General features: G+C 45.0%; 1 protein-coding gene across 1 annotated transcript in view; it reads left to right on the top strand.

The window, feature by feature from the left end:
- Hydin (HYDIN axonemal central pair apparatus protein) overlaps positions 1 to 25,401 on the top strand; it is a 325,093-nt gene that overhangs the window by 185,207 nt on the left and 114,485 nt on the right. The window contains exons 27-34 of the mRNA XM_052166496.1: positions 2,611 to 2,748; positions 16,987 to 17,164; positions 19,280 to 19,407; positions 22,009 to 22,139; positions 22,617 to 22,753; positions 22,966 to 23,093; positions 23,317 to 23,508; positions 23,809 to 23,958. Coding sequence (XP_052022456.1) covers positions 2,611 to 2,748; positions 16,987 to 17,164; positions 19,280 to 19,407; positions 22,009 to 22,139; positions 22,617 to 22,753; positions 22,966 to 23,093; positions 23,317 to 23,508; positions 23,809 to 23,958 — 1,182 coding nt within the window. The remainder of the gene's footprint in view (positions 1 to 2,610; positions 2,749 to 16,986; positions 17,165 to 19,279; positions 19,408 to 22,008; positions 22,140 to 22,616; positions 22,754 to 22,965; positions 23,094 to 23,316; positions 23,509 to 23,808; positions 23,959 to 25,401) is intronic.

Below are 25,401 nucleotides of genomic sequence, written 5' to 3'. Positions count from 1 at the left end.
GTACCAAGCAAGCATGGGCTACTAGCCCATGTAGGTGTTGTCAGATAAGTTTTCCCGAAAGTGTATCTTCATCCCATCAATCCCATCATTCCCTGGGCAGTTCATCCCAGCAGGGCAGTATGGAGAAAAGAGTGCATTTCTTGTTTTTGTTTTGTTCTGTCTTTTTTGTTTTGTTTTGTTTTGTTTTGTTTTGTTTTTTATCCTGTCTGGATCCGCACTGTAACTTTAGGAGAGTCACCTCGCCTCTCCTAACCTCAGCATCTCTCATCTATAAGATGGGCATGGGCCACAATGCCATCCCACTGCTCAGTACTTTGCCCAGGTCGTGGTAGACAGTCACCAAGAGTTCCCTTCTCTGTCACCAATTAGATCACTTACTGAGGATGTCCTAAGCCTTTCCTTTTTTTTTTTTTTTAATCTTAGAGTCTTTTCAATAAAGGTTTTATTGTTAGAGAATTTCACACAGTGTATTTTAATCCTATTCACCCTGTCACCCAACTCCTCTCAGATCCTCCCAGCCTCCTACCCACCTGGTCCAGTCTCGCTCCCTCCCCCACTGTATCAGCTGGCTATTCCTGGGTGCAGGATCAGCACAGCAGGTGTCACACCATTGAAGAGGACAGCCACTCTCCAGCAGTAGCTCCTGGCTAGGGCTGGGCCTTCATACTTCCTCCCTCCCTCCACACAGCTGCCTGCTGGCTCTGGAAGTTACCCACCACATCTGGCTCTGGAAGTTACCCACCACATCTGGCTCTGGAAGTTACCCACCACATCTGGCTCTTGCTACCCTTATGTGCCCCCTCTTCCACACAGATCCCCGAGCCTTGAGAGGAGAGGCGTGTAGACATCTCACTTAGAACTGAGCACTCTTTAGTCTCTGTTCTCCACGTGTTGATCGGCTGTGGGTCTCTGTGCTATTGCCTTCTGTTACAAAAAGGAGCTTCACTCATGGGGGTTGGGAGACGCACTAATGAATGGTATTAAGTGATTAGAATCCATTTTAATCGCATATCATTTTAGCAGAATTAGTGCAGTGCTAGACTTTTCCCCCAGGGACTATGACTTATGTAGCCACAGGTTCTTGGCATCAGTGTCAGGTGTACATGCCATCTTATGGAATGGGCCATATGGCCAGTCAGGAGGTAGTTTGTTACTCCTATAACACTTACGCCCCTGTTGTACCAGGGAGGTCCTTGGGATCCACAGGTAGGAGAGACTGATGGCTGCTTTTCTCCCCCTAGCTCTCATAGCACCTTCAGGCAGCACGAAAGCTAGGGTAGTCAGCAGGGATGCAGCTCCCAGGAGAGCGCCAGATGGCTCTCCTCATGTTCCATGACTAATGACAATGGGGTCTTACCACCAAGTTCTGGAAGGTGACCTATAATACTGGCAATAGCCTGTAATATTGGGGAGTCTGTGGGATCCCCATTGTTAAGCCCTCCTCTTTTGTGGTTGTTTTAGGGAGGGGGTTGTTTTTTGAAATGGGGCCTCTCTGTATAACCCTGGAACTCATCATGTAGACCAGGCTAGCCTCAAACTGATAGAGACCTACCTGCCTCTGCTGCCTGATTGCTGGGATTAAAGGGATGTACGACCACGCCCAGCTGTTACGCTCTTCTTTTTACCGATGCTCCTCCGCACACAGGCATCAGGTTGACCGTAATTCCCCACCATAAGATGTCCATTTGGTTGTGGCCAAGCAGGTTTACCCAGCCCTCTCTGCCTCCACGCTTTCTCATACACTATTCTTCTCATGTCCCGCTCTCCCCCCATCCCCACCCCAACCTGTCAGTCACAGCTCAGCTCCCTCCCAAAGCTTAACTTCCGCCTGCCTTCACTTGGCACATCTCAGACACAACACGCTTTCTACCTGGGTTAAAGGTAGCCATCAGCTGATTCTCTGTGCACTTATTTCTGCTTAGATTGTGTGCTGTGTACTCAGAGACTGTACTTCTTATCAATTTTTTGTCTCATTTGATTGCCGTTACACATCTGCACAGCAAGTAGAAATTATTGAGTTGCATGTGTGCACATATGTGTGCAGAGTGAAGACTGCATCTGCATTCACAGTCATCCACCACCGACTGCTGTCTTCTCTGCCGTGTTATCCAGATAGAATTTGCTCTTCTTCACCTCCAGGGTCCTCTAATAAACTGGCTTCCATTCATCTTTACAGCTATGCCACCCTGAACTTACCTGATCCTACCCAACACAGCTAGTTTTGTCCTGGTTTGTCCTTGGAACCCCTAAAGTAGGCCTCAGTTTGGGGATGTTAAGCCTACCATATGAGTTCGTAAAGTATGCTAGCAAGTCTCAACTGTTATGGCATGTTATACCTATGGCTTCTAGTGTCAATGAGAAAATTAATTCTAGAACATTCTAAATTTAAATATTGTGTTTTTAATAGGATCAAATCTGAGGCAAATTCTCTTATTTTAGAAATTTTAGATTCTCCAGGGAGATGCTTTTAGGTTGCTTGGATATGGGTTGACCAGTATCTTATGGAATGTGGAGGACATTTTGGGGATATACATTTGTTGACCCCTTTTGTCAGGCTGAGAGCAGAAGCCCACAGACAGGTAACAGTCCTTCTTCTCATCCTCTCTCCAGCTGTTTGACCATGTCACAGAACGCGAAATCACACTGAAAAACATTGGGAAAGTTGGCTTCGAGTTCAATGTTCTGACCAACTACCGGTCCTCACCAAGGAACCTTCTCCCTGGAGTGCCGCTTATCCTGCCTCTGTCGGTGAGTCAGAACTGACAGGGCTCACCCCAGACAGACAAGCCACACCCAGGGCTGGGGACATCACTGCCAGTACTACAGGTGGGACTCAGATATGGTGGCACATACCTGTAACCCCAGAGCATTCACAAGGACAAAACAGAAGAATCAAGGAAAACCTGACCCTTTGCTACTGGGCAAGTTTGAGGCCATTCTGGGTGATATGAGCCTATGTTGGTAGGCAGACTGATGGGACTTAGGAATATGATTATTAAACAAACTTTTACTAAGTCTTCCATTACCTATTGCCAGGCACAGCAGACACATGAGGAACCAGTTAGATATATACAACTTAAGGATGTTCTCCCATGATAATATAATTTGAGTCATGTGTGCTAGTTCCCCTTTCAAACCCCAGCACTCTGGAGGCATAGGAAGTAGGACCTTACATTCAAGGCCACCCTCTGCTGTATAATGAGATGCTATCGCTAAAGAGAAGCTGGTACATCAATTTTCATTGTAGTTCCTTGGGGCTTCCCTCATGCCAGCTATATGAAAGAGAGCAACCTTTCCTCAGCCTGTATGAAAACACCTGCAGCCAGCCCAGAGCCACTGTGGTTTCAGAAGGGAGTGGCGAAGTTGCTCCTGTTGATGCATTACGTTGAGCTGGCAGCTCTTAAAAACTTTTGTTGAATTTTTCTCCTTATGAGGACGACACGTGCTTGTTATAAAAAGTTAGAAAATATAAAAGGGGATATAATTAATTTATAATTATTCATAATCTTCTCTTTCATGATTTACTTGTGCATGCGCGCGCGCGCACACACACACACACACACACACACACACACACACACACGCACGCACCCTCGAACCCGAGTCGCAGGCAGTCACGAGGAAGCTCACTCGGGTCCTCTGTAAAAGCAGCAAGGGCTAACCACTCCGCAATCTCTGAAGGCCCTGTTCACTGTCTTATCATCCAAAGACAAGGGATGCTGCTCTCCCCGACATGCCCATCCCACGCCCATCCCTGTAGTCCTTGGCCTGTGCATCCGGACCCTAACTCTAAGCAATTATCATTGCTGCATCTTTTTTTTTATTCGATATAATTTATTTACATTTCAAATGATTTCCCCTTTTCTAGCCCCCCCCCACTCCCCGAAAGTCTCGTAAGCCCCCTTCTCTTCCCCTGTCCTCCCTCCCACCCCTTCCCAGTTCCCCGTTCTGGTTTTGCCAAATACTGTTTCACTGAGTCTTTCCAGAACCAGGGACCACTCCTGCTTTCTTCTTGTATCTCATTTGATGTGTGGATTATGTTTTGGGTATTCCAGTTTTCTAGGTTAATAACCACTTATTAGTGAGTGCATACCATGATTCACCTTTTGAGTCTGGGTTACCTCACTTAGTATGATGTTCTCTAGCTCCATCCATTTGCCTAAGAATTTCATGAATTCATTGTTTCTAATGGCTGAATAGTACTCCATTGTGTAGATATACCACATTTTTTGCATCCACTCTTCTGTTGAGGGATACCTGGGTTCTTTCCAGCATCTGGCAATTATAAATAGGGCTGCTATGAACATAGTAGAGCATGTATCCTTATTACATGGTGGGGAATCCTCTGGGTATATGCCCGGGAGTGGTATAGCAGGATCTTCTGGAAGTGAGGTGCCCAGTTTTCGGAGGAACCGCCAGACTGCTTTCCAGAGTGGTTGTACCAATTTGCAACCCCACCAGCAGTGGAGGAGTGTTCCTCTTTCTCCGCACCCTCTCCAACACCTGCTGTCTCCTGAATTTTTAATCTTAGCCATTCTGACTGGTGTAAGATGAAATCTTAGGGTTGTTTTGATTTGCATTTCCCTAATGACTAATGAAGTTGAGCATTTTTTAAGATGCTTCTCCGCCATCCGAAGTTCTTCAGGTGAGAATTCTTTGTTTAACTCTGTACCCCATTTTTTAATAGGGTTGTTCGGTTTTCTGGAGTCTAACTTCTTGAGTTCTTTATATATATTGGATATTAGCCCTCTATCTGATGTAGGATTGGTGAAGATCTTTTCCCAATTTGTTGGTTGCCGATCTGTCCTCTTGATGGTGTCCTTTGCCTTACAGAAACTCTGTAACCTTATGAGGTCCCATTTGTCAATTCTTGCTCTTAGAGTATACGCTATTGGTGTTCTGTTCAGAAACTTTCTCCCTGTACCGATGTCCTCAAGGGTCTTCCCCAGTTTCTTTTCTATTAGCTTCAGAGTGTCTGGCTTTATGTGGAGGTCCTTGATCCATTTGGATTTGAGCTTAGTACAAGGAGACAAGGATGGATCAATTCGCATTCTTCTGCATGCTGACCTCCAGTTGAACCAGCACCATTTGTTGAAAAGGCTATCTTTTTTCCATTGGATGTTTTCAGCCTCTTTGTCGAGGATCAAGTGGCCATAGGTGTGTGGGTTCATTTCTGGATCTTCAATCCTGTTCCATTGATCCTCCTGCCTGTCACTGTACCAATACCATGCAGTTTTTAACACTATTGCTCTGTAGTATTGCTTGAGGTCAGGGATACTGATTCCCCCAGATTTCCTTTTGTTGCTGAGAATAGTTTTAGCTATCCTGGGTTTTTTGTTGTTCCAGATGAATTTGATAATTGCTCTTTCTAACTCTGTGAAGAATTGAGTTGGGATTTTGATGGGTATTGCATTGAATCTGTATAGTGCTTTAGGCAAAATGGCCATTTTAACTATATTGATTCTACCGATCCATGAGCATGGGAGGTTTTCCCATTTTTTGAGGTCTTCTTCCATTTCCTTCTTCAGAGTCTTGAAGTTCTTGTCATACAGATCTTTCACATGTTTGGTAAGAGTCACCCCAAGATACTTTATACTGTTTGTGGCTATTGTGAAGGGGGTCATTTCCCTAATTTCTTTCTCAGCCTGCTTATCCTTTGAGTATAGGAAGGCCACTGATTTGCTGGAGTTGATTTTATAACCTGCCACTTTGCTGAAGTTGTTTATCAGCTGTAGGAGCTCTCTAGTGGAGTTTTTTGGGTCACTTAGGTAGACTATCATGTCGTCTGCAAATAATGATAGTTTGACTTCCTCCTTTCCAATTTGTATCCCTTTGACCTCCTTATGTTGTCGAATTGCCCAAGCTAGTACCTCAAGTACAATATTGAAAAGATAAGGAGAAAGGGGGCAGCCTTGTCTGGTCCCTGATTTCAGTGGGATTGCTTCAAGTTTCTCTCCATTTAGTTTGATGCTGGCTACTGGTTTGCTGTATATTGCTTTTACTATGTTTAGGTATGGGCCTTGAATTCCTGTTCTCTCCAAGACTTTAAGCATGAAAGGATGCTGAATTTTGTCAAATGCTTTTTCAGCATCCAATGAAATGACCATGTGGTTTTGTTCTTTGAGTTTGTTTATGTAGTGGATTGTATTGATGGATTTCCGTATATTGAACCAACCCTGCATTCCCGGGATAAAGCCTACTTGATCATGGTGGATGATCGTTTTGATGTGTTCTTGGATTCGGTTGGCAAGAATTTTATTGAGTATTTTTGCATCGATGTTCATAAGGGAAATTGGTCTGAAGTTCTCTTTCTTTGTTGGATCTTTGTGTGGCTTTGGTATCAGCGTAATTGTGGCTTCGTAGAAGGAATTGGGTAGTGTTCCTTCTGTTTCTATTTTGTGGAATAGTTTGAAGAGTATTGGTGTTAACTCTTCTTTGAAGGTCTGGTAGAATTCTGCACTGAAACCATCTGGTCCTGTGCTTTTTTTGGTTGGAAGACTTTCTATGACTCCTTCTATTTCTTTAGGCTTTATGGGACTGTTCAGATGGTCTAGTTGGTCCTGATTTAATTTTGGTATTTGGTATCTGTCAAGGAAATTGTCCATTTCCTCCAGATTCTCCAGTTGTGTTGAGTACAGGCTCTTGTAGTAGGATCTGATGATTTTTTGGATTTCCTCAGTTTCCGTTGTTATGTCTCCCTTTTCATTTCTAAGTTTGTTAATTTGGATACTTTCTCTGTGCCCTTTGGTCAGTCTGGCTAAGGGTTTATCTATCTTGTTGATTTTCTCAAAGAACCAGCTCCTGGTTTTGTTGATTTTTTGTATGGTTCTCTTTGTTTCTACTTGATTGATTTCGGCCCTGAGTTTGATGATTTCCTGCCTTCTACTCCTCCTGGGTGAAATAGCTTCTTTTTGTTCTAGGGCTTTCAGGTGTGTCATTAAGTTGGTAATGTATGCTCTCTCCATTTTCTTTTTGGAGGCACTCAGGGCTATGAGTTTTCCTCTTAGCACTGCTTTCATTGTGTCCCATAGATTTGGGTATGTTGTGTTTTCATTTTCATTGTGTTCTAAAAAGTCTTTAATTTCTTTCTTTATTTCTTCCTTGACCAAGGTATCATTGAGTAGAGTATTGTTCAATTTCCACGTGTATGTGGGTTTTCTATTGTTTCTGTTGCTATTGAAGACCACTTTTACTCCATAGTGATCAGATAGGAGGCATGGGATTAGTTCGATCTTCTTATATTTGTTGAGGTCTGTCTTGTGACCAATTATATGGTCGATTTTGGAGAAGGTACCATGAGGTGCTGAAAAAAAGGTATATTCTTTTGTTTTAGGATAGAATGTTCTATATATATCAGTTAAATCTAATTGGTCCAAAGCTTCAATTAGTTTCATTGTGTCCTTGTTTAGTTTCTGTTTTCCTGATCGGTCCATTGAGGAAAGTGCAGTGTTGAAGTCACCCACAATTATTGTGTTAGGTGCAATGTGTGCTTTGAGTTTTAATAAAGTTTCTTTTATGAAAGAGGGTGCCCTTGCATTTGGAGCATAGATGTTCAGGATTGAGAGTTCTTCTTGTTGTATTTTTCCTTTGACCAGCAAGAAGTGTCCCTCAGAGTCTCTTTTGATGACTTTGGGTTGAAAGTCAATTTTATCTGATATTAAAATGGCTACTCCAGCTTGTTTCCTGAGACCATTTGCTTGTAAAATTGTCTTCCAGCCTTTTACTCTAAGGTAGTGTTTGTCTTTGACCCTGAGGTGTGTTTCCTGTAAGCAGCAAAATGTAGGGTCCTGTTTACATATCCAGTCAGTTAGTCTGTGTCTTTTTATTGGGGCATTGAGTCCATTGATGTTAAGAGATATTAAGGAATAGTGATTGTTACTTCCTATCATTTTTGACGTTATTTTTTAAATTTGATTGCTTAACTTCTTTTGGGTTTGATGAAAGGTTACTATCTTGCTTTTTTCAGAGTGAAGTTTCCCTCCTTGTATTGGTGTTGTCCTCCTATTATCCTTTTTAGGGCTGGGTTTGTGGATAGATATTGGGTAAACTTGGTTTTGTCGTGAAATATCTTAGTTTCTCCATCTATGGTGATTGAGAGTTTTGCTGGATATAGTAGTTTTGGTTGGCATTTGTGTTCTCTTAGAGTCTGCATGAGATCTGCCCAGGACCTTCTAGCCTTCATAGTCTCAGGTGAAAAGTCTGCTGTGATTCTGATAGGTCTTCCTTTATATGTTACTTGGCCTTTTTCTCTTACTGCCTTTAATATTCTTTCTTTGTTTAGAACATTTGGTGTTTTGATTATTATGTGACGGGAAGTGTTTCTGTTCTGGTCCAGTCTGTTTGGAGTTCTGTAGGCTTCTTGTATATTCATGGGCATCTCTCTCTTTAGGTTAGGGAAGTTTTCTTCCATAATTTTATTGAAGATATTTGCTGGCCCTTTAAGTTGTAAATCTTCACTCTCATCTATGCCTATAATCCTTAGGTTTGGTCTTCTCATTGTGTCCTGGATTTCCTGGATATTTTGGGTTACAAGCTTTTTGCATTTTGCATTTTCTTTAACTGTTGAGTCCATGGTTTCTATGGAATCTTCAGCATCTGAGATTCTTTCTTCTATTTCTTGTATTCTGTTGTTGATATTTGCATCTCTGTCCCCTGAATTCTTCCCAGGGCTTTCTATCTCCAAAGTTGTCTCCTTTTGAGTTTTCTTAGTTGTTTCTACTTCTGATTTTAGATCCTGGATGGTTTTGCTTAGCTCCTTCACTTGCTTGTTTGTGCTTTCCTGTAATTCTTTAAGAGATTTTTGTGTTTTTTCTTTCATGACCTCAGCCTGTTGACCAAAGCTCTCCTGTATTTCTTTAAGAGATTTTTGTGTTTCGTCTTTCATGACCTCAGCCTGTTGACCAAAGTTCTCCTGTATTTCTTTAAGTGTTTTTTGCATTTCCTCCTTGTTGGCTTTTGTATTCTCCTGGATTTCTTTCAATGATTTTTGTGTTTCCCTTGCAAGGGCTTCTAACTTTTGATCCATTTTCTCCTGAATTTCTTTATGTATGTCCTTCATGTGTTCCTGTACCAGCATCATGACCAGTGATTTTAAATCCAAATCTTGTTTTACTGGTGTGATGGGGTATCCAGGACATGCTGGTAGAGGAGAATTGGGTTCAGATGTTGCCATATTGCCTTGATTTCTGTTAGTGACGTTCCTGCGTTTGCCTTTTGCCATCTAGCTCTCACTGGTGTTACTTGGTCTTGTCAGTGCTGGACTCACCAGTGCAAGCTGCCCCTTCCCCGTTGGCCTCTGGTGCACAGCTTACACCCTGCACTGCCTGTAGACAGGGTGCTGCTGTCCAGGCTGTTCAGATCCCGAAGCAGGCACCTGAAGGCTCCCGCTGGGGCCCGCAGGATTTATTGGAGCACACCGACTTCTCCCAGCTCGCCGCCCGGAAGCCCCCACTAGCCTCTTGAGGGACCTGGGGATGTGGTGCGGCCGCCCAGGCTGATTTGAAGCGGAGAGAGTTGACCTGAGGGCTTCTGCCTGAGGCCTTGCCCCAGATTGTGTCTGTGGACCAGATGGAACCCGTGTGCACCCCCAGGGAGCTCCGAAGGTGTATGCTGCTGTGACCTCCCCTGTGCTCCGCTCACTCCGCTGGGCAGCCGATTTCCCCAACCGTGCTGGCGCACACTAGGTTAGCCTGTCGCTCAGGCCCTGAGTCCAGGCAAACGCCTGGGAGGCCAAGGTCCGAGCAAAGTTCCCCTAGGGCTATGACTGTTAATTGGGTCTGCCAGGTGACCCGGATGGCGGGCGTGCGCGTCCGCGCTCCCCGAAAGCACCGGGAGAGTCTGTTGTGCTAATAACCTCCTGGGCGGGTTGACACACAGATGGCCCACCAAGCCGCCCAGTTCTTGGGGTCAGTCCTGTGCCTTTTGGGGCCTGGACCCCCGTTTTGTTAGCCTCAGGCTACGCTTGTTAGCAGTCTCTGCCCTCCCGCGCACTCTGGGTCCTGTAGGCAAAATGGCGGCGCATGCGCCGGCCAGGGCAAAAAAAAACTCCTGGCTGGGTTGGCGCCCCGATGGCCACTCGAACAGCCCAGGGCCTGGGTGCAGGCCAACGCCCGTCTGGCTCAGACCCCTGCGGTGTTGGGCCTAGGATTATGTTTGTGTACCTCAGTCTGTCCGATCTCTGGAGCCCGGAATCAAGATGGAGGTGAGTCTCTCCTGACTGGCGGGAAGCCGAGTTCTGAAGTGGCTTCCATGCAGCGAAAGGCTCTGCAGAACCGCAGCTGCTTGCCGCCCGGCTGGTCAGCGAAGGTCAGTGGTCGTGGGCGCAGGGCCTAACTGGACCCTATGTCGCCTTGGTTCCACCACTGATGGCCCTTCAGCTGGACCAGCTCCATTGCTGCATCTTATAACCCAAGCTAGGAACTGTTAAACCAATTTCCCTTTGCTCTTCCTCCTGCATTGTCTTAACTAGCCTTCAGAATTTGCATCTATGTTTTCTTTTCAGAAGGTAGAAGTAGATAGATCTCTGTGAGTTCGAGGCCACAGAGCAAATTCCAGAATATCCAGGACTATACAAAGAAACCCTGTCTCAAAAAAACAAACAAAAACAAACAAAAAAAAAAAACAAGCAACAACAATTTTTTATTTTTTTAAAAAGGTGCAGAAATCAGGCTGGAGAGATGGGATGGTTCCGTAGTTAAGAGCACTTGTTGCTCTGCAGAGGGGCAGGGTCTAATTCCCAGGACCCACGTGGCAGCTTCTAACCATCCATAACTCCAGTTCCAGGGCCTCTGATGCCTTGCTTTGGCCTCCACAGCTACTAGGCATGCGCATAGTAGACAGACATACACACAGAAGCAAAACACCCACCCACATAAAGTAAAAAGATCTTTTCAAATGTGGACATTTTGTTTATATGCAGAACTGCTATCACAATTCTCACTATTTTCTAAGTCTTCTAGACTTATACATTTCTCTTTATTTACAAATTACTATACTTTCCATTTTTACTATACTTATTGACTTGGGATGGGGGGAGCACGGTACACTTGTGGACATGGGAGGACCACATGCTCAGCCCTCTGCTGCCACGTGGATCCAGGAGATGAGACCCAGGCCAGCCGGCTTGGCAATGCTACCCGAAGACAGAGACCGTGTGCCCCTCTCAGCTCCAACCCAGCACACAAGCTATTATATTTAGGATCTAAAAATCTAATCCAAAAATCTAAAATGATTTTTTTAACACTAACAAATACAAGGGAAAAAAAAACATGTTTTTGAGATGACAGAGTACAGATCTTCATGTCCAGCTGGATAATCGCAGCATTCAAATCGTCTTTATCTTTTGTTTGCTTGTTTATGTTTCCTAAGACTCAGAAAGGGGCTGCACTTCCCCACCTTTGCTGCCTATAAATACAGGAAATTTTGCATTGTGCCTGGGGAGATGGTTCAATGGTCAATGTAAGGACTGGAAACTCCCAGCCATGTAAATGCTGGGGGGTGTGGCAGCCCAGGCAGGCAGAGACAAGAGAATCCCCTGAGCAAGCGCCCCAGCCTGGCTAGCCAATCACTGAGCTCTGGGTTCAGGGGAGAGACCCTGGCTCCAGGTAAAGACAGAAGGCAATAGAAGAAGACACCCATTGCCAACCTATGTCCTTTCGCACATATACACAGAATGCACATGCACACACACGCATACACATGTTCTCCCACACATGTGAGCATGCATCCACCTATGCATGCACAGCAGACACACACACACACACACATATTCAAAAATCTGCCCAGAGGGAGGGAGATAAGTATGACCAAATACCTCAGATGACATTCTCAAAGAATTCGTTTGGGTTTTTTTTTTTTTTCATTTTTTTATTCAATATATTTTTATTTACATTTCAAATGATTTCCCCTTTCCTGGCTAGAATTCGTTTTTAAAATATATAAATAAGAAAACTTTTGTATACATGTGCATTTCTGGGTTAACACATAAGATTTTACTTCCATTAAATGTTCTTCGCAGACCACATTTTGCCAGTTTTAAGTGGTCTCTTTCTCATCTTGAATGGCTTTTGCTTTGAACACACTTCAGGGTCTCGCCATTACACTTTGCCCTTGTCCTTCCTCGGGCCTCTTGTCATAGCCTCTGCTCAGGTCGCTCTCTCACGGAGCATGCATCGTCGGATTTTACAAACTGAGATCTGTGGTATCGTTTCCTTCCTTGTGTTTTCTCTATAAAAGTTTGTTAAATGGTTTTTCTATCTTTTTCTAATTATTTTCTTGTCGTGTTCTTCAGCTCCCCTTTGTCAGCATTTGGGTTTACAGAACTGCTGTTAATGTGAACTGATGCAACTCTGTGGAGAAAAATTTGGCAACGTCTATCAGGATTACTCCTTGATTAAATTTTTTCTCATCTGATTATCATAGATACACACTCCCACATTTACAAGATGAAATGTGAATAAGACTGTTGTCTGCATGAACTGTAACACCAATATATATATATATGTATATATTTGTGTATATACATATATATAAATAAACAAAACAGAAACTAAACATCTACCAAGGTATTAAGACTGAATATATTAAGGTATTAAAATTGTTTGGCAGAATAACATACAGCAGTTACAAGGGACGCAGCAATTCTAGATGCCCTAATACAGGTATAAAAGAAAAGAAAATGAGGCAACACTGTATTATGTACTATTGTCTACATCTTAAAATATAATCATGTGTGTGCGTAATCTGGATTTGGTCAGCTCATAAATATTAGCTAGAGCTCCTCTTGCCTCTTTGTTAGCACGTGACAATTGGCTCATAACCCTCCCCCTTCAGGCAATGCTTGTGTAGTGTAAGACTAGTGTAAAACCTGTGTTTCTTTCCTTTCTGTCGTCTCGGATGCCTCGTCAGCTAAAGCGAATGTTTTCTGAAAGGCCGGCCAAACCTGTTCAAATACCGCATGTACCTTCTCTAGGACGACACCCTGGACTCAGTCCCACATATGATTTATTACAACCAAGGGACACAAAGTGAAATCAACAAAGGGGTGAAGCCAGAAGGTCAGGAGCAGGGGCAAGGCCTGCCTGAGGGACGCCCACCGGCCAGGGATCCCCGCAGGACACTAAGTCCCTCCTGCCTTGGTTGTTCTTTTCATGTCTATGACAAAAATACCTGGCCAAAAAAAGCAATGGGATTTGAGGGGAGGAGAAAGTGAGGGGTAGAGAGAGGGAGGGAGGGAGGGAGGAAGGAAGGAGGGAGGGAGGGAGGGAGGGAGGGAGGGAAGGAGGGAGGGAGGGAGGGAGGAAGGAAGGAAGGAAGGAAGGAAGGAAGGAAGGAAGTAAAGGAGGGATGAAGGAAGGAAGGGAGGAAGGAAGGAAGGAAGGAAAGAAGGAAGGAGGGAGGGAGGGAGGAAGGGAGGGAGGGAGGGAGGAAGGGAGGGAGGGAGGCAGGAAGGAAGGAAGGAAGGAAGGAAGGAAGGAAGGAAGGAAGGAAGGAAGGAAGGAAGGAAGGAAAGGAGGGATGAAGGAAGAAAGGGAGGAAGGAAGGAAAGAAGGAAGGAAGGAAGAAAGGAAGGAAGGAGGGAGGGAAGGAAGGGCTTATTTAAGAAGGAATATAGTCTGCTGTGGTTGTGGGACAGCCTCTGATCCGTCACACTGCAGCAGTGGCCTGAGGCGGCTGGTAACACCATGTCCACTGTCTGTGGTTAGCAAGGGTTGGAAAGAAGGCTGTCTGTTGCTAAGCTTGCTTTCTCCTTTCTATTCTGTCTGGGACTCCAGCCTCGTTGCCCACATTCAAGTCGCATCTCTTCTGAAAACACCTTCACAGACACACAAGATGGGCTTCTTTCCACAGTGACTCTAAAGCCAATCAAGTAGACAATGAAGATGAATCATCACAGCCCCCACCCCTAGTAATAAACTCTGAAAACCCGAGACAAGCCAGGGAGACTCATGAGAGATTTTATTGGAAGTATGTCAGATAGATGCCTCTGCCTGTCACATAGCAAAATTCCCTCAGAAAGCAAGCATGAGTTGACATAAACTGTGCTATTTGCACAAGTAAGGCAAGATACAGAAGCCTCACCAGGGAATGACAAGAACCACCCAGAACTTTGACTCCCAGGTACTAACCAAAAGTCAGCCTTGCAAGAGGCCTTCCTGGGATCCGGGGCCCTGAAGAGGCTGTGCTCCCCCACACATACACACCTTTTTAGCTCAGACTTCTCTTCATGTCTGAATGGGATTTTTCTCTGTTTTTCTTTCCCTGTATGCCAGCTATCCTATTATGAAGCCGAATTCTTATCATGAGAACAAATGTTTGCTGAATGCAGAACTTCCCGTGCATATTTAGCATAGAACAAAATAAGGACATTTGCCCAACATGAGACTCATGATTGCATGAGAACTGTTTTTCCTGGGAAAATGCATTGCTAAGCAATGGAGATAGATTCTGAGGTTCCCCTCCTCCCAGTCCCTGAGCCAACAGGAGACTGCCCTGCGGAGGAGTGAGGAGAGGGAAGGAGGAGGAAGGTGAGGATTACCCACCCACCCCCGCCCCGACACAAGCACAGCACCCTTTGTCGCTGGACTGGGCATGTGGACACATATGGGCAGGGGCCAAGCATGGTGCACACTTGTAATCCCAACTCTGGGGAATGGAGACAGGCCGATCCTAGGGCTCCCTGGCCAGCCGGCTTAGCCTGCTTGATGAGTTTCAGGCCAGTGAGAGACCATGCCTCAAAAACCAACAGGCATGCTGTGAGGAATGACACCCAAGGTTGCCCTCTTACATGCACATACACACGGAGAGAGACAGAGACAGTAGAGAGATAGAGAGAGAATTGTGTAGAGCTTAAGCAAAAGGAATCGTAAACACTTCTGTAGCTAGAATGTGGCCAGTAGGACTTTCCCGTGTGAGGCTCCGCCCACCTTTGTAACATCATCATCATCATCATCGGTGTTGTTATTTATAGCCATGCGATGTTCACACCCACTTTCTGACTGCTAACCTATTAGTTTATTTTCACCTCGTCCAAATCTTAATGCTTCAGTCTTATGTGCACAAAATGAATCTGTGAGGCTGGACTCTAGAAGCCCAATGACTGTGAACTATCGTTAAATCTGGACTTGCAGCTAATATATATGTGTGGATCTGTGGTTTGGGATGTATGCAGTCAACTATATAAAATGCACCTGGAGCCTCTCTCCTGCTTTCTCCCAAGCTTTATTTTTTTTAAACAGCACAGTTGGTGCTGGAGAGATGTTGAGTGCCAGCATTCAGGTGGTGGCTCACAACCATCTGTAACTCTGCCCCAAGGAATCCGATGCCCTCTTCTGGCCTCCACCGGCACAGGGCAGTACACATAAAATAATTTAAATGGCACAATTAGATGTAGTCCATGGCAGCTTGATTTTTCTTTTACCCAGCATTATGACTTTTAAGATCCATCTATATTATTTCATCTTAACAAAATTATTTCATTCATTCTCACTACTGAATAATGTTCCTTTTCTAGCCACACTAAAAGCAATTTCTCATCTCCCATTGAAACCACATTTGCCTGTAGAAAGTGAATTAAGCAGTAGTTGCTCATTAGAAACAAATCTGCTATGAAATTTCTCTAATACATCCCAGCAGTAGATGTTTTCCTAGGGACTTCTGCCAAGAGTTGCCAGGTCACAGGCTATGTCGTGGTCCACTTTATGCGATGACATAAAATGTTTTGTTCTGTTTCCTTGTGTTGGGGTTAGTCTTTTCAGACTAAAGATCTCTCTAGGTGGCCCAGAATGGCCTTGAACATAAAATCCTCCTGTCTCCACTGAGTGCCAGGATTATATTCATATGCCACCATCCCTGACTGCCTCAGTTTCCCCATCTGCTCATCGATCTTGGCGTCTCACCAGAAGTATATAAGCATTTCCTGTGAGGCAGGTTCTCACCCAAACTTGGTAAATTTTGCCAGCCTTGTGGTTAAGAAGGAACAATTTTGTGTCTTCTTAGTTTGCATTTCCTTCACGACTTACAAAGGTGAGGGCTTTCCCTGTTTTAACCTTGGACCAAGAGAATCCTGCAGGTATTATCCCCGAACCTGCTTTCAAATTACACTACACAGAGGGATAAAAGCAACATGGTACTAACACACATACACTCACACATACACACACACACACAAATAGAAGAGACACAGAGATCAGTAGAATAGAACTGACAGCCAAGGTATAAATCCATGGAAATGCAGTTACCTGATTTTTTTAAAATACAAAGATGCCAAAAATACACATGAAAGGAAAGATGGTACCCTTCAACAACTGGTGTCAGGAAAGCTGGATTTCAACAGGTAGAAAAGTAGAACCACTTTACCCTTCACAAAATTCTACCTTACATGGATCAAAGACCTCAACATTCCACTTGCTACACTGGCAGGGTGTGGTGGTGCACACTTTTGATCCCAGCACTGGGAGATAGAGGCAGGCAGGTCTCTGTGAGTTCAAGGCCATCCCAGTACTGCAAAATTGCTAAAGGAAAAAGTACACTTCAACTCATAGGTACAGGCGAGAGCTTTCTGAGTAAGACCCCAGTAGCACAGGAAGTAAGAGCATCGGTGGACCTTGCTTTCTGAAACTTAAAGGCTTCTGTGCATAGAAAGAAAAGGGTCAGTGCACAGAGTGGGAAGACTTCTTAGTGATTCGTTCCCATAGAGGTCTAGGGTATAGAATATAGCTATACCCTAGAACTAAAAAAATAAAAATAAAAAATGTTTCTTAGGCATTAAGAAAGAAACAAGCTACTAAAATGTTTTATTTGTTCCTCGAATTCCTTCTTTGGGCAGTGCCTGACCCTAGTCTACCAGTGCCCGCCCCTAGGCTCCCTGCTTCCCTGGAATCGTCTTGTCATCTCCCTTACAGCACCTTGGCACATCTCGTTGCCCATCCAAAGCATGAACACACCGGAGCACACCATCACGCTTTCTCTGGTCTCTCTATCATGCAGGGTTTTATCCAGTCGAATAAGGAGCAGGTGTTGAAAGTTTACTACTTGCCTGGAATACCTGAGGTCTTTCAAAGAAACTTCCAGATACAGATCGCCCACCTGGTCCCAGAAAACATCACTCTGTACGGAGAGGGCATCTTTCCAAGAATCAGCCTTGACCTACACAGGAACCTTCGAGGTACCTCCACCTTCCGCAACAGCTTGCCCGCCCACACTGTAATAGCTTACCCTGCCCCACACACTGCAATCACTTACCCATCCACTTCTGGTAGGGAGCTACAAAATCTTCTAGTTTTTTCTTTGCTGTCTGTCTTTGAAGATTAGTGGCTGCTCCCTTTGTTTAGTCATTTTATTTGTCTGAAAAAAAAAAACTTTAGTATTCCTTGCTGCACCTCAGTTACCAGGGGTGGGGCGACAAGAGCTAGATTTGACTCACACTGTGGCCATTGCAAACTAAGACTGCTGGCCAATTTTGCCATCGATTAACTCCCAATCAACACCAATGTGGTGACATTTGGGCCAAGTCTGCATTTCTTCAGCCAAAGTGTCTCTCCCAGTCTCCTCTCCCAGTAAGTAACACGTTTGGCCTCTTCATGTTGGAACTGGAGTCTGGTGTAGTGTCAAGTGTAGACATCTCAGAAATAATAACTTTCTCAAAAAAGCAGCCATAGCCTTTAGACCTTTATTCCAGTGTTACATGCCTAGAGGCTGAAATTGGATATCATTAGCTATTTGTCTGCGGGCCTAGCCCTATGTGGTCCCAAAGCCATCTTCCTGGGCCAGGCTGGTAATTCTGCCTTGGTAGGCCCCAATACTTGACCCAGGGCAGGACCAACAGTGAGTGGGGAACTGCTTGCTCATCATGGTCTCTTCTTTCTTAGATCTGCTTTCCTTACAGGGTTTCAGAGGAAAGCTCACTTCCCAGTCCTCCTCCTCCTAAAGTCACAAACTCACCCACTGAGTATCATTCATTAAATTATAACTGTCAGGCCCCTGGAAACATGATATGCTTTCACGTGATATTGTATTTCATATAACATAAATGTGAATAAAGCTAAGACCACACTCTAATATTAGGACCTCAAAGGAGGCTAACCAAGCCCCACATGCCTTCAGCACTCAAGACTGACTTCAGGCCCTCAGTCGCTGAAATCCACACATGCACAAGACCCACCCATAAAATGTCATGGTATTTTCATGGAACCTACACACATCCTCCCATGTACCTTGACCTACCTCCCTGTAGACTCATAACACCCAATACAGTAGAAATGGTGTACAAACAGTGATTGCACCCGATTGCCAGGGCACAACAAAAAAAGGTCTGCACAGCTTCAGTACAGATGCTCCATTTCCCCAAACAGTTACCATCCATACGTGTTTGAATTTGTAGATCCTGAACCTACAGGTACAGAGAGCCAGCTCTGAGGGTCAGGAAGGAGACCTTTGCCTCAAGGTTGAAAACCGGGATCCCTGTTAGCTTCCTAAGATAGAGGGTGTGGTTACCAGGGAGGTCCTTCAGTTACTCCAATCTGAACATCGTTTGGTCTTAAGCACTGGTGTTGAGTTTCAGCATTTCTCATTTCTTCCTAGTAGGCTTTTTAATCCTTTGCCCACCTTTACCTTCAAAGCATTGTAATTTGCAGTGACGTTTGGCCAGTCCAAGCATCTAAGATCCCCTGCCAGCTGTCTGCCCACCTTCATGAAAAGTATTGTGACTCACTTGACTTAAAGTGACCCCAACATACCCTTTATGTTAGCTGGAAGGTACTTAGCTTGTAAAAGGCCACTGACAGCTATCTCACTGACAGCGGGGTGGGTGGGGTGGGGTGGGCGTGGCAGGACAGGGTGATGACACAGGATATCTCAGTTTGCTCAGCATTGAAGGGGACTGTCAGGTGTAGAAGGCTTAGACCCGAGAACTGAGCAGAGTTCCAATTTATAGGGAACCTACAGGGATCCCGGTTTTCAACCATGAGGTGAAGGCCTCCTTCCTGACCCTCGCATCTGACTCTCTTTACCTACAGTTTCCCACAGGAGCCTGTTAGTACCTTGTGCTCTTAAGGACCAGCCTGTAGCTCGTGCACTGTGTCATTAAACTCAGTGAGGTCTTAGGTACGAATTCAACTCACTCACAAATTACCTGTCCCTCCAAAGGGAGAGAAAATATGGTAGGTAGAATGTAGAAATGTTTACTTTCCTCCTCACTCCACCCTGAGCTGAGAGTCTTGGCTTGAGGCCGAGCACATCCTTGTGTCTGACCAGACTGCTTCTCTCCCCTCCCCCACCACAGGCAACGAAAAGTATGAACAATTCCTGGAGCAAGCAAAGAAAAACGTTGAAAAAGAGTACAATAAATATGAGACTGTCAATCACTTTGAGGTGATTACTGAGGAACTCCCTGAGGAAGAGACCGAAGAGGTAAAAGTAGTTCTATCTTGCCTGGAATGTATGTGAGGGAAAGAATATGCTCAAGGCAGGGCAAGGTGAGGGGCAGGGTGGGGTGGGTGGGGGCAGGGCGGGGCAGGCAGGGAGAGTAGGGCAGGGTGGGGCAGGGTGATGGCACAGGATATCCCAGAAACAGAGTGGAGATACAGCCAAGGCAAAGGGGGGGCTTGGAAAGAAGGCAAGATGAGCCCAAAGAGGTGAGGCTATCTGGAGAAGCCATTAAGAGTTTGGGAGCTGGGCGGTGGTGGCGCACACCTGTAATCCCAGCACTCTGGGAAGCAGAGGCAGGTGGATTTCTGAGTTCAAGGCCAGCCTGATCTACAGAGTGAGTTCCAAGACAGCCAGGGCTACACAGGGAAACCCTCTGGGGGGGTGGGGGGAAGTCCAAAAAACCAAAAAAAAAAAAAAAGAGAGAGAGAGAGAGAGAGAGAGAGAGAGAGAGAAACAGAAAGAAAGAAAGAAAGAAAGAAAGAAAGAAAGAAAGAAAGAAAGAAAGAAAGAAAGAAAGAAAGAAAGAAAGAAAGAAAGAAAGAAAGAAAAGAAAGAAAGAGAAAGAAGAAAGAAAGAAAGAAAGAAAGACAGAAAGACAGAAAGAAACAGACAGAAAGACAGACAGAAAGAAACAGACAGAAAGAAAGAAAGAAAGAAAGAAAGAAAGAAAGAAAGAAAGAAAGAAAGAAAGAGAAAAGAAGAGAGAGTTTGGGACTTTTCCTAAGAGGAAGAGGGAGGCACTAAAATGTTCTAACCCAAAGTGCTATGGCAGAATTGAGTTTGCTTCTCTGAAAGACCCCTGTGGCCTCTTGTGGAGCTATGAGGGGACAGAGTTTAATGGAACCAGAGCAGATATGAGAAGATAGAGGCTTTTTAAAGCTCTGGGGATGATTCTAGGTAAAAGGTAGTAATAATAATGATGTTCACAGAAGAGAGGGCTGAGTGACGACAAGGAGTACTCCAGACCTACAACTGTCAGGGTTGATTAGATATGGAATGAGGTAGGGACAATACTTCACTTGTGTGTATCATAAAGAAGAGTGTATTGGAAGAGGAAACTCAGGAGGAAAATCAAGTTTTTGTAGGAAAGGAAGGGAGATGAATCAAGATGGCCCATTACTAAGCATAAAATTGCGTTCTTTTCATTTTTTGGAAATTGCATACACATTTACAACGTATCTTCGTCACCTATGCATCTCCCCACCCACTCCTTCCAGCTCCCCCAGCTCCCATCTGCCTCCCAACTTCATGACCCCCCCCTTTTTTTAACCAACCAAGTCCAATTAGTGCAGCCCGTATGGTAATATGTATGACGTCATCTTCTGGGGCATGAACAAACCCACCACGATCCACCTCTTCCCAGGAAAAATCTCCCTTCACCAGTAGCCGTCCATCAACTACCATTGGCTGCTCAGCGAGGGGTGGGGCATTGGGAATCCCTCCCCACTCAATGCTGGAACTTGTGAGTTCATGTGTGTAGCATCTATGCTGTGTCCAGAAGCCAGCCCTTCACCGTGCTTCCCCCACCTCCAACCTCCTCTGATTTCACATTCTTTTAACCTGCTCTTCCAAGATGTCCTCTGAACCTTTGTGTGGGGAGAAAGTAACATGGTTGCACCATCCAGAACCGGGCACTCAAAATCACTTATTCTCAGCTTTGAGAACTCTGATGAATGTGCTTTAAAACACTACCCTCCGTGATAGGAAACCTCGTCTACCTGTAACACTAACTTCAGGGGATCCAGTGCCTCTGGTCACTGTGGACCTCTGGGCTCAAGTGTGTATAACCACAGACACGCATCTTCACACAAGTAAAACTTTGAAGGAGAAACTGGGAGTAGAATGTCTTAACGTTGTGTCTTTGCATAGGACTATAAAAATTGGCTATTGAAGCTGAAATCATGCAGAGAAAACACACAGTAGGTCTACAGTACTTCACAATTTTTGTCAAAACATATTTATTTTTAAAAACATTTATTATATATTTATTTGCCAAAGGAGCGTGCATACGTCACGGAGCATCTGAGACAGGAGGAGGACAGCTTCGAGGAGTTAGCTCTTCCTTCCATGGAGGGAGTGGAACCAGGCCATCACACTTGGCAGCAAATTCCTCTTTACCCGCTGAGCCATCTTGCTAGCCCATGTCAAAACATTTTTAAACCGTCTTGGTTGGGGGCAGGGAGATGGGTGAGCATCTGTGTGTACTTGAGGCTCTTCCAGAGGATACACCTTCAATCCCTAACATCCACACAGTGGTTCACAACCATTCCTAACCCTAGTTTCAGGGCCCTCTTCTGAAATACACGAGCATTAGACATACATACAGTACACATACATATATATAGGCAAAACGCTCATAGACATGAAATAAATCTAAAAACCTTTTTTTAAAAAAAACCACTTCCTCATTTATAAGTGCATGATAATTTATTCATTATTAACCTTTATATAGTATACATTTAAAATTTGGAAAGCATAAAGAATCAGTTTACCCTTTGTGGGAAAAATGAAACTTATCAACAATGAGCAAAGAGAATTCATGTTGAAGCACAAATTTCTGGTTTGCTCTCCCTCTCTCTTCAGATAAGTGCTCCTCTTCAGATGGAAGTAGAGCGACTTATAGTCCAAGACTATGCCCTGGAACACCAGAGAGGCATCCCCAGCACCACTGAGGACACCTACTTCAGTCATCGGAGTCGCCGCAAGCTAACCAAGTGAGTCTCCCCCCCCACCCCCCGTATTTGTGTCTCCTTTGTTTCAGAGTGCGTTGAAGCAACCAGTTCTTTGTGTCTCCTGAGACACTGACTGATCACCTGGGACTGAAAGCCGTGCACCTCACGTTAGCAGTCATTCCCTAGCATGAAGCCAGTGAGGCAATCCTGGCTCCTAAAGCCAGACTACCACGTCCAGTAGACAGGCTCCATCTTGGCCGCCTGGGGCCCCATAATGAACGTGTCGCTGGGTAATGATCAAATCACACAGTGTGGACTTGTGAAGGATGCACAGAGTGTCTAGTCTTTATCTAGTGGTCCTTAGCCGCTCTCTACCACAAAAATAAATAAACAAATAAATCAATAAATCAGTCAATAAATCTGCACACAGGAGAGAACATACACTCTCTCCCTTTGTGAAAAGTAACCTTCCAGGCTTGAAAGTGACCAGTGACCAGGACATCCCCCTGACTGTTTCAGGGTCCAGCTGCCAGAGTACGTCCTGGACTTCGGCTACATTGTGCTTGGTGACGTCCGAACCCACATCATCAAGATCACCAACACCAGCCACTTTCCCGTGTCCTTCCACGCAGAAAAGCACGTCCTTCACGAAACAGGTACCAGGAGCCCACCTGCATGTCCCATCCTTCCAGGGCCTGTGACAGGTGCATACTCCCCTGACATTCCTGCCGCTTCCACGCTCAGCTAAAGGAGTTTTCTGGCCTATTCTGCCATACTTTGGTAAGCCTATTGCAGAGGGCATAGCAGTTCCTATGTGCTATTTTCCTTGTTCATGAGAAACACTTTTTTTCCCTTTGTCTTGGTCCAGGCTTCAGCACTGAACTAGACCGTGTAAAGAACCTACCTTACTGTGAGACAGAAACATTTGAAGTGAGATGTGACCCACAAGGGGTTAATCTTCCTGTGGGGAACAAAGAAGTCATTCTCCCCATCAAGGTACAGTGCACCCCTGGGCCTACAATGACCATCCAGGTTCCCAACCAGGCCTGTTGAGAACCCCAAGGTAATGTCATACTAGGGACCAAAAGCCAGGCTCTGAGCCTCCTGATCAAGACCTCTATCACCAAGCTACATCTCCAGCCCAAGACACTGTTTTGTTGTGGTTTTTTTCCCCTAACTCCCGAGCCACGAGGTAACTGTAGTTTTCTGTCTGTTCCAGGTGTTTGGAGGGCCAACCATTCACCTCTGCCTCCAGGCCACTGTGACCATCCCAAGTATGACCCTGTCATGCAACAAAATAGAATTTGCTACGATTCAGTGTGGGCAGTGCATGGTGGAAACCATTCAGCTTTCTAACAATCTCCAAGTCCCTTGTGAATGGTTTGTCCACACCCCAAAGACTACTAACAAGGTGAAATGTGCTCCCCTTCTCTCCATTCCTACTTTAGCCAGAGGTGGGACCCTGGGCCTTTCCTCCCATCATTTTAGCTTCCCGTTGAAAGACTCTCAGTGTCAACCATTGCCCGGACCCTAAGCCTGGCGCTCAATGCTTAGCGCCTTGCCTTTGGATAGAATGTTGTATTCCCTTTTGCCTCCGGTGCACATTCCCTGCCTGGAAAGCACTCAGGAAATGCATCTCTCCTCTGTGTGGGGAGTGGAATGGATCTGCCTTCCACATACAAGATCTAACTGTCTAACATTCATAACCCAGCTGGATAAACACATGCCAAAGTATTTACGGAGGAAGCTGCAGGCCGAGATGATTCCCAAGTCTCGGATCTTTGAGATCCAACCTACTTCCGGAGTCTTGGATCCCGGCGAGAGGTCTAATGTGCAAGTGAAATTCATGCCCAAAGAAGAGGTGAGCTCGAAAGAAAACTGAGGCTTTGTAGAGATCTCCCTTCTGGGTCTCTCTGAGGTCTAAGCCCAGGCTTGCCTGAGACTCAAACCTCCCATTCTGCGTATGGCCTGTCCTTCAAGTCTACCCATTTGCTGTGTGGCCCAGTGGGCTGGGCTCAGCAGGCGTGAGTAACATCAACTTTCCCAGTGGCACAGTATTAGTGGCTTACTGCTTCTGTATTCACAGGCTGTGTATCTTTGAACAAATCACTTGTCTGACTAAGCCCCAGCTTGTTCCTAGGTAACATAAAGAAGCAATAATGTTCCCATATCAAAACTCCCTTATTGCAATTCTGAAACCCAATAATGCTTCCAAAAGTGGGGATTGAAATTTCATAAGTCTCATATTAAAACTCACTCAACAGAAAAAAATCTCATTTGAACTGACCCGACTGTTTTGCATTTCTTTATCCTACTTAGTTTACAAGCATTGCAACTACAACAATATTAATGGGTTTCATTTACAGGAGGCCTCGCCGAGACTGCTTAGGGCGTCAGGTAGCAGAGCCTGTGTCCTCTCTGCTTACCTTCTTGCAAGTCAGAATATAAAAGCAGCTGGAAGCTGAGATTTCAGCTGAGCTAGGACTGAGCTGCAGCCATGGCTCTTTTTTTTTTTTTTTTGAGTCATTTTGAAGATTAATAACACCAAATGGGGCACACAGCACCCAGTGACTATTAACACGGGTGACCATAAGTCATCGCGGCAGCCAGCACTTCCTAGCAGAAAGCCTCCCTGAGGCTCACAAATGTCATCAGTATGACGTCACTCCTATGGAGAACATGGCAAGCAAACCAAAATCCTAGCACCAGAGAGAGGATCTCAAGAAGTCCCCCCCCACCCGCCACCCACTGCCATGACAACGTTTATTCAAAGCCTAAGACATCCGAGTGATATTTTCCTTTGGATTGTTTTCAAAGACAGGGTTTTGTGTACCCCAGAATGGCCCGGAGCTCACCAAGTAGCACCTAGGATGGCCTTGAACCCTTGATCCTCTGCCTTCCAAGTACTGGAATTATAAGCACACTCCTCCACCCCCACCCCCACCCCATAACTCCATGGATAAGAGCACTGACTGCTCTTGCAGAGGTCCTGAGTTCAATCCCCAGCAACCACATGGTGGCTCCAACCATCTAGACCAGGATCTGATGCCCTCTTGTGGCATGTATAGGTGTACATGCAGGCAGACCAGACAAATACATAAAATAAAATAAAATAAAATAATCTTTTTTTAAGTGTCTTAAGACTAGCAAGGGTTTAGCCGAGATTTAGATGTTATTTTATTTTATTTCATTTTTCTTTGTGGTACTGAAAATTGTGCTATCCTCAGCCTGACATTGGATTTTTATTATTTTTGAATGGAGGAGATATCACTAAGAAGCAGAGGTGATGGAATATTTGCCGTGT

This window comes from Apodemus sylvaticus, chromosome 21, assembly GCF_947179515.1.
Source record: "Apodemus sylvaticus chromosome 21, mApoSyl1.1, whole genome shotgun sequence".
NCBI classification, from domain to species: Eukaryota; Metazoa; Chordata; class Mammalia; order Rodentia; family Muridae; genus Apodemus; species Apodemus sylvaticus.
Note: the sequence above shows the minus strand (reverse complement) of the source record. Positions and strands in the feature narration are given on the sequence as shown.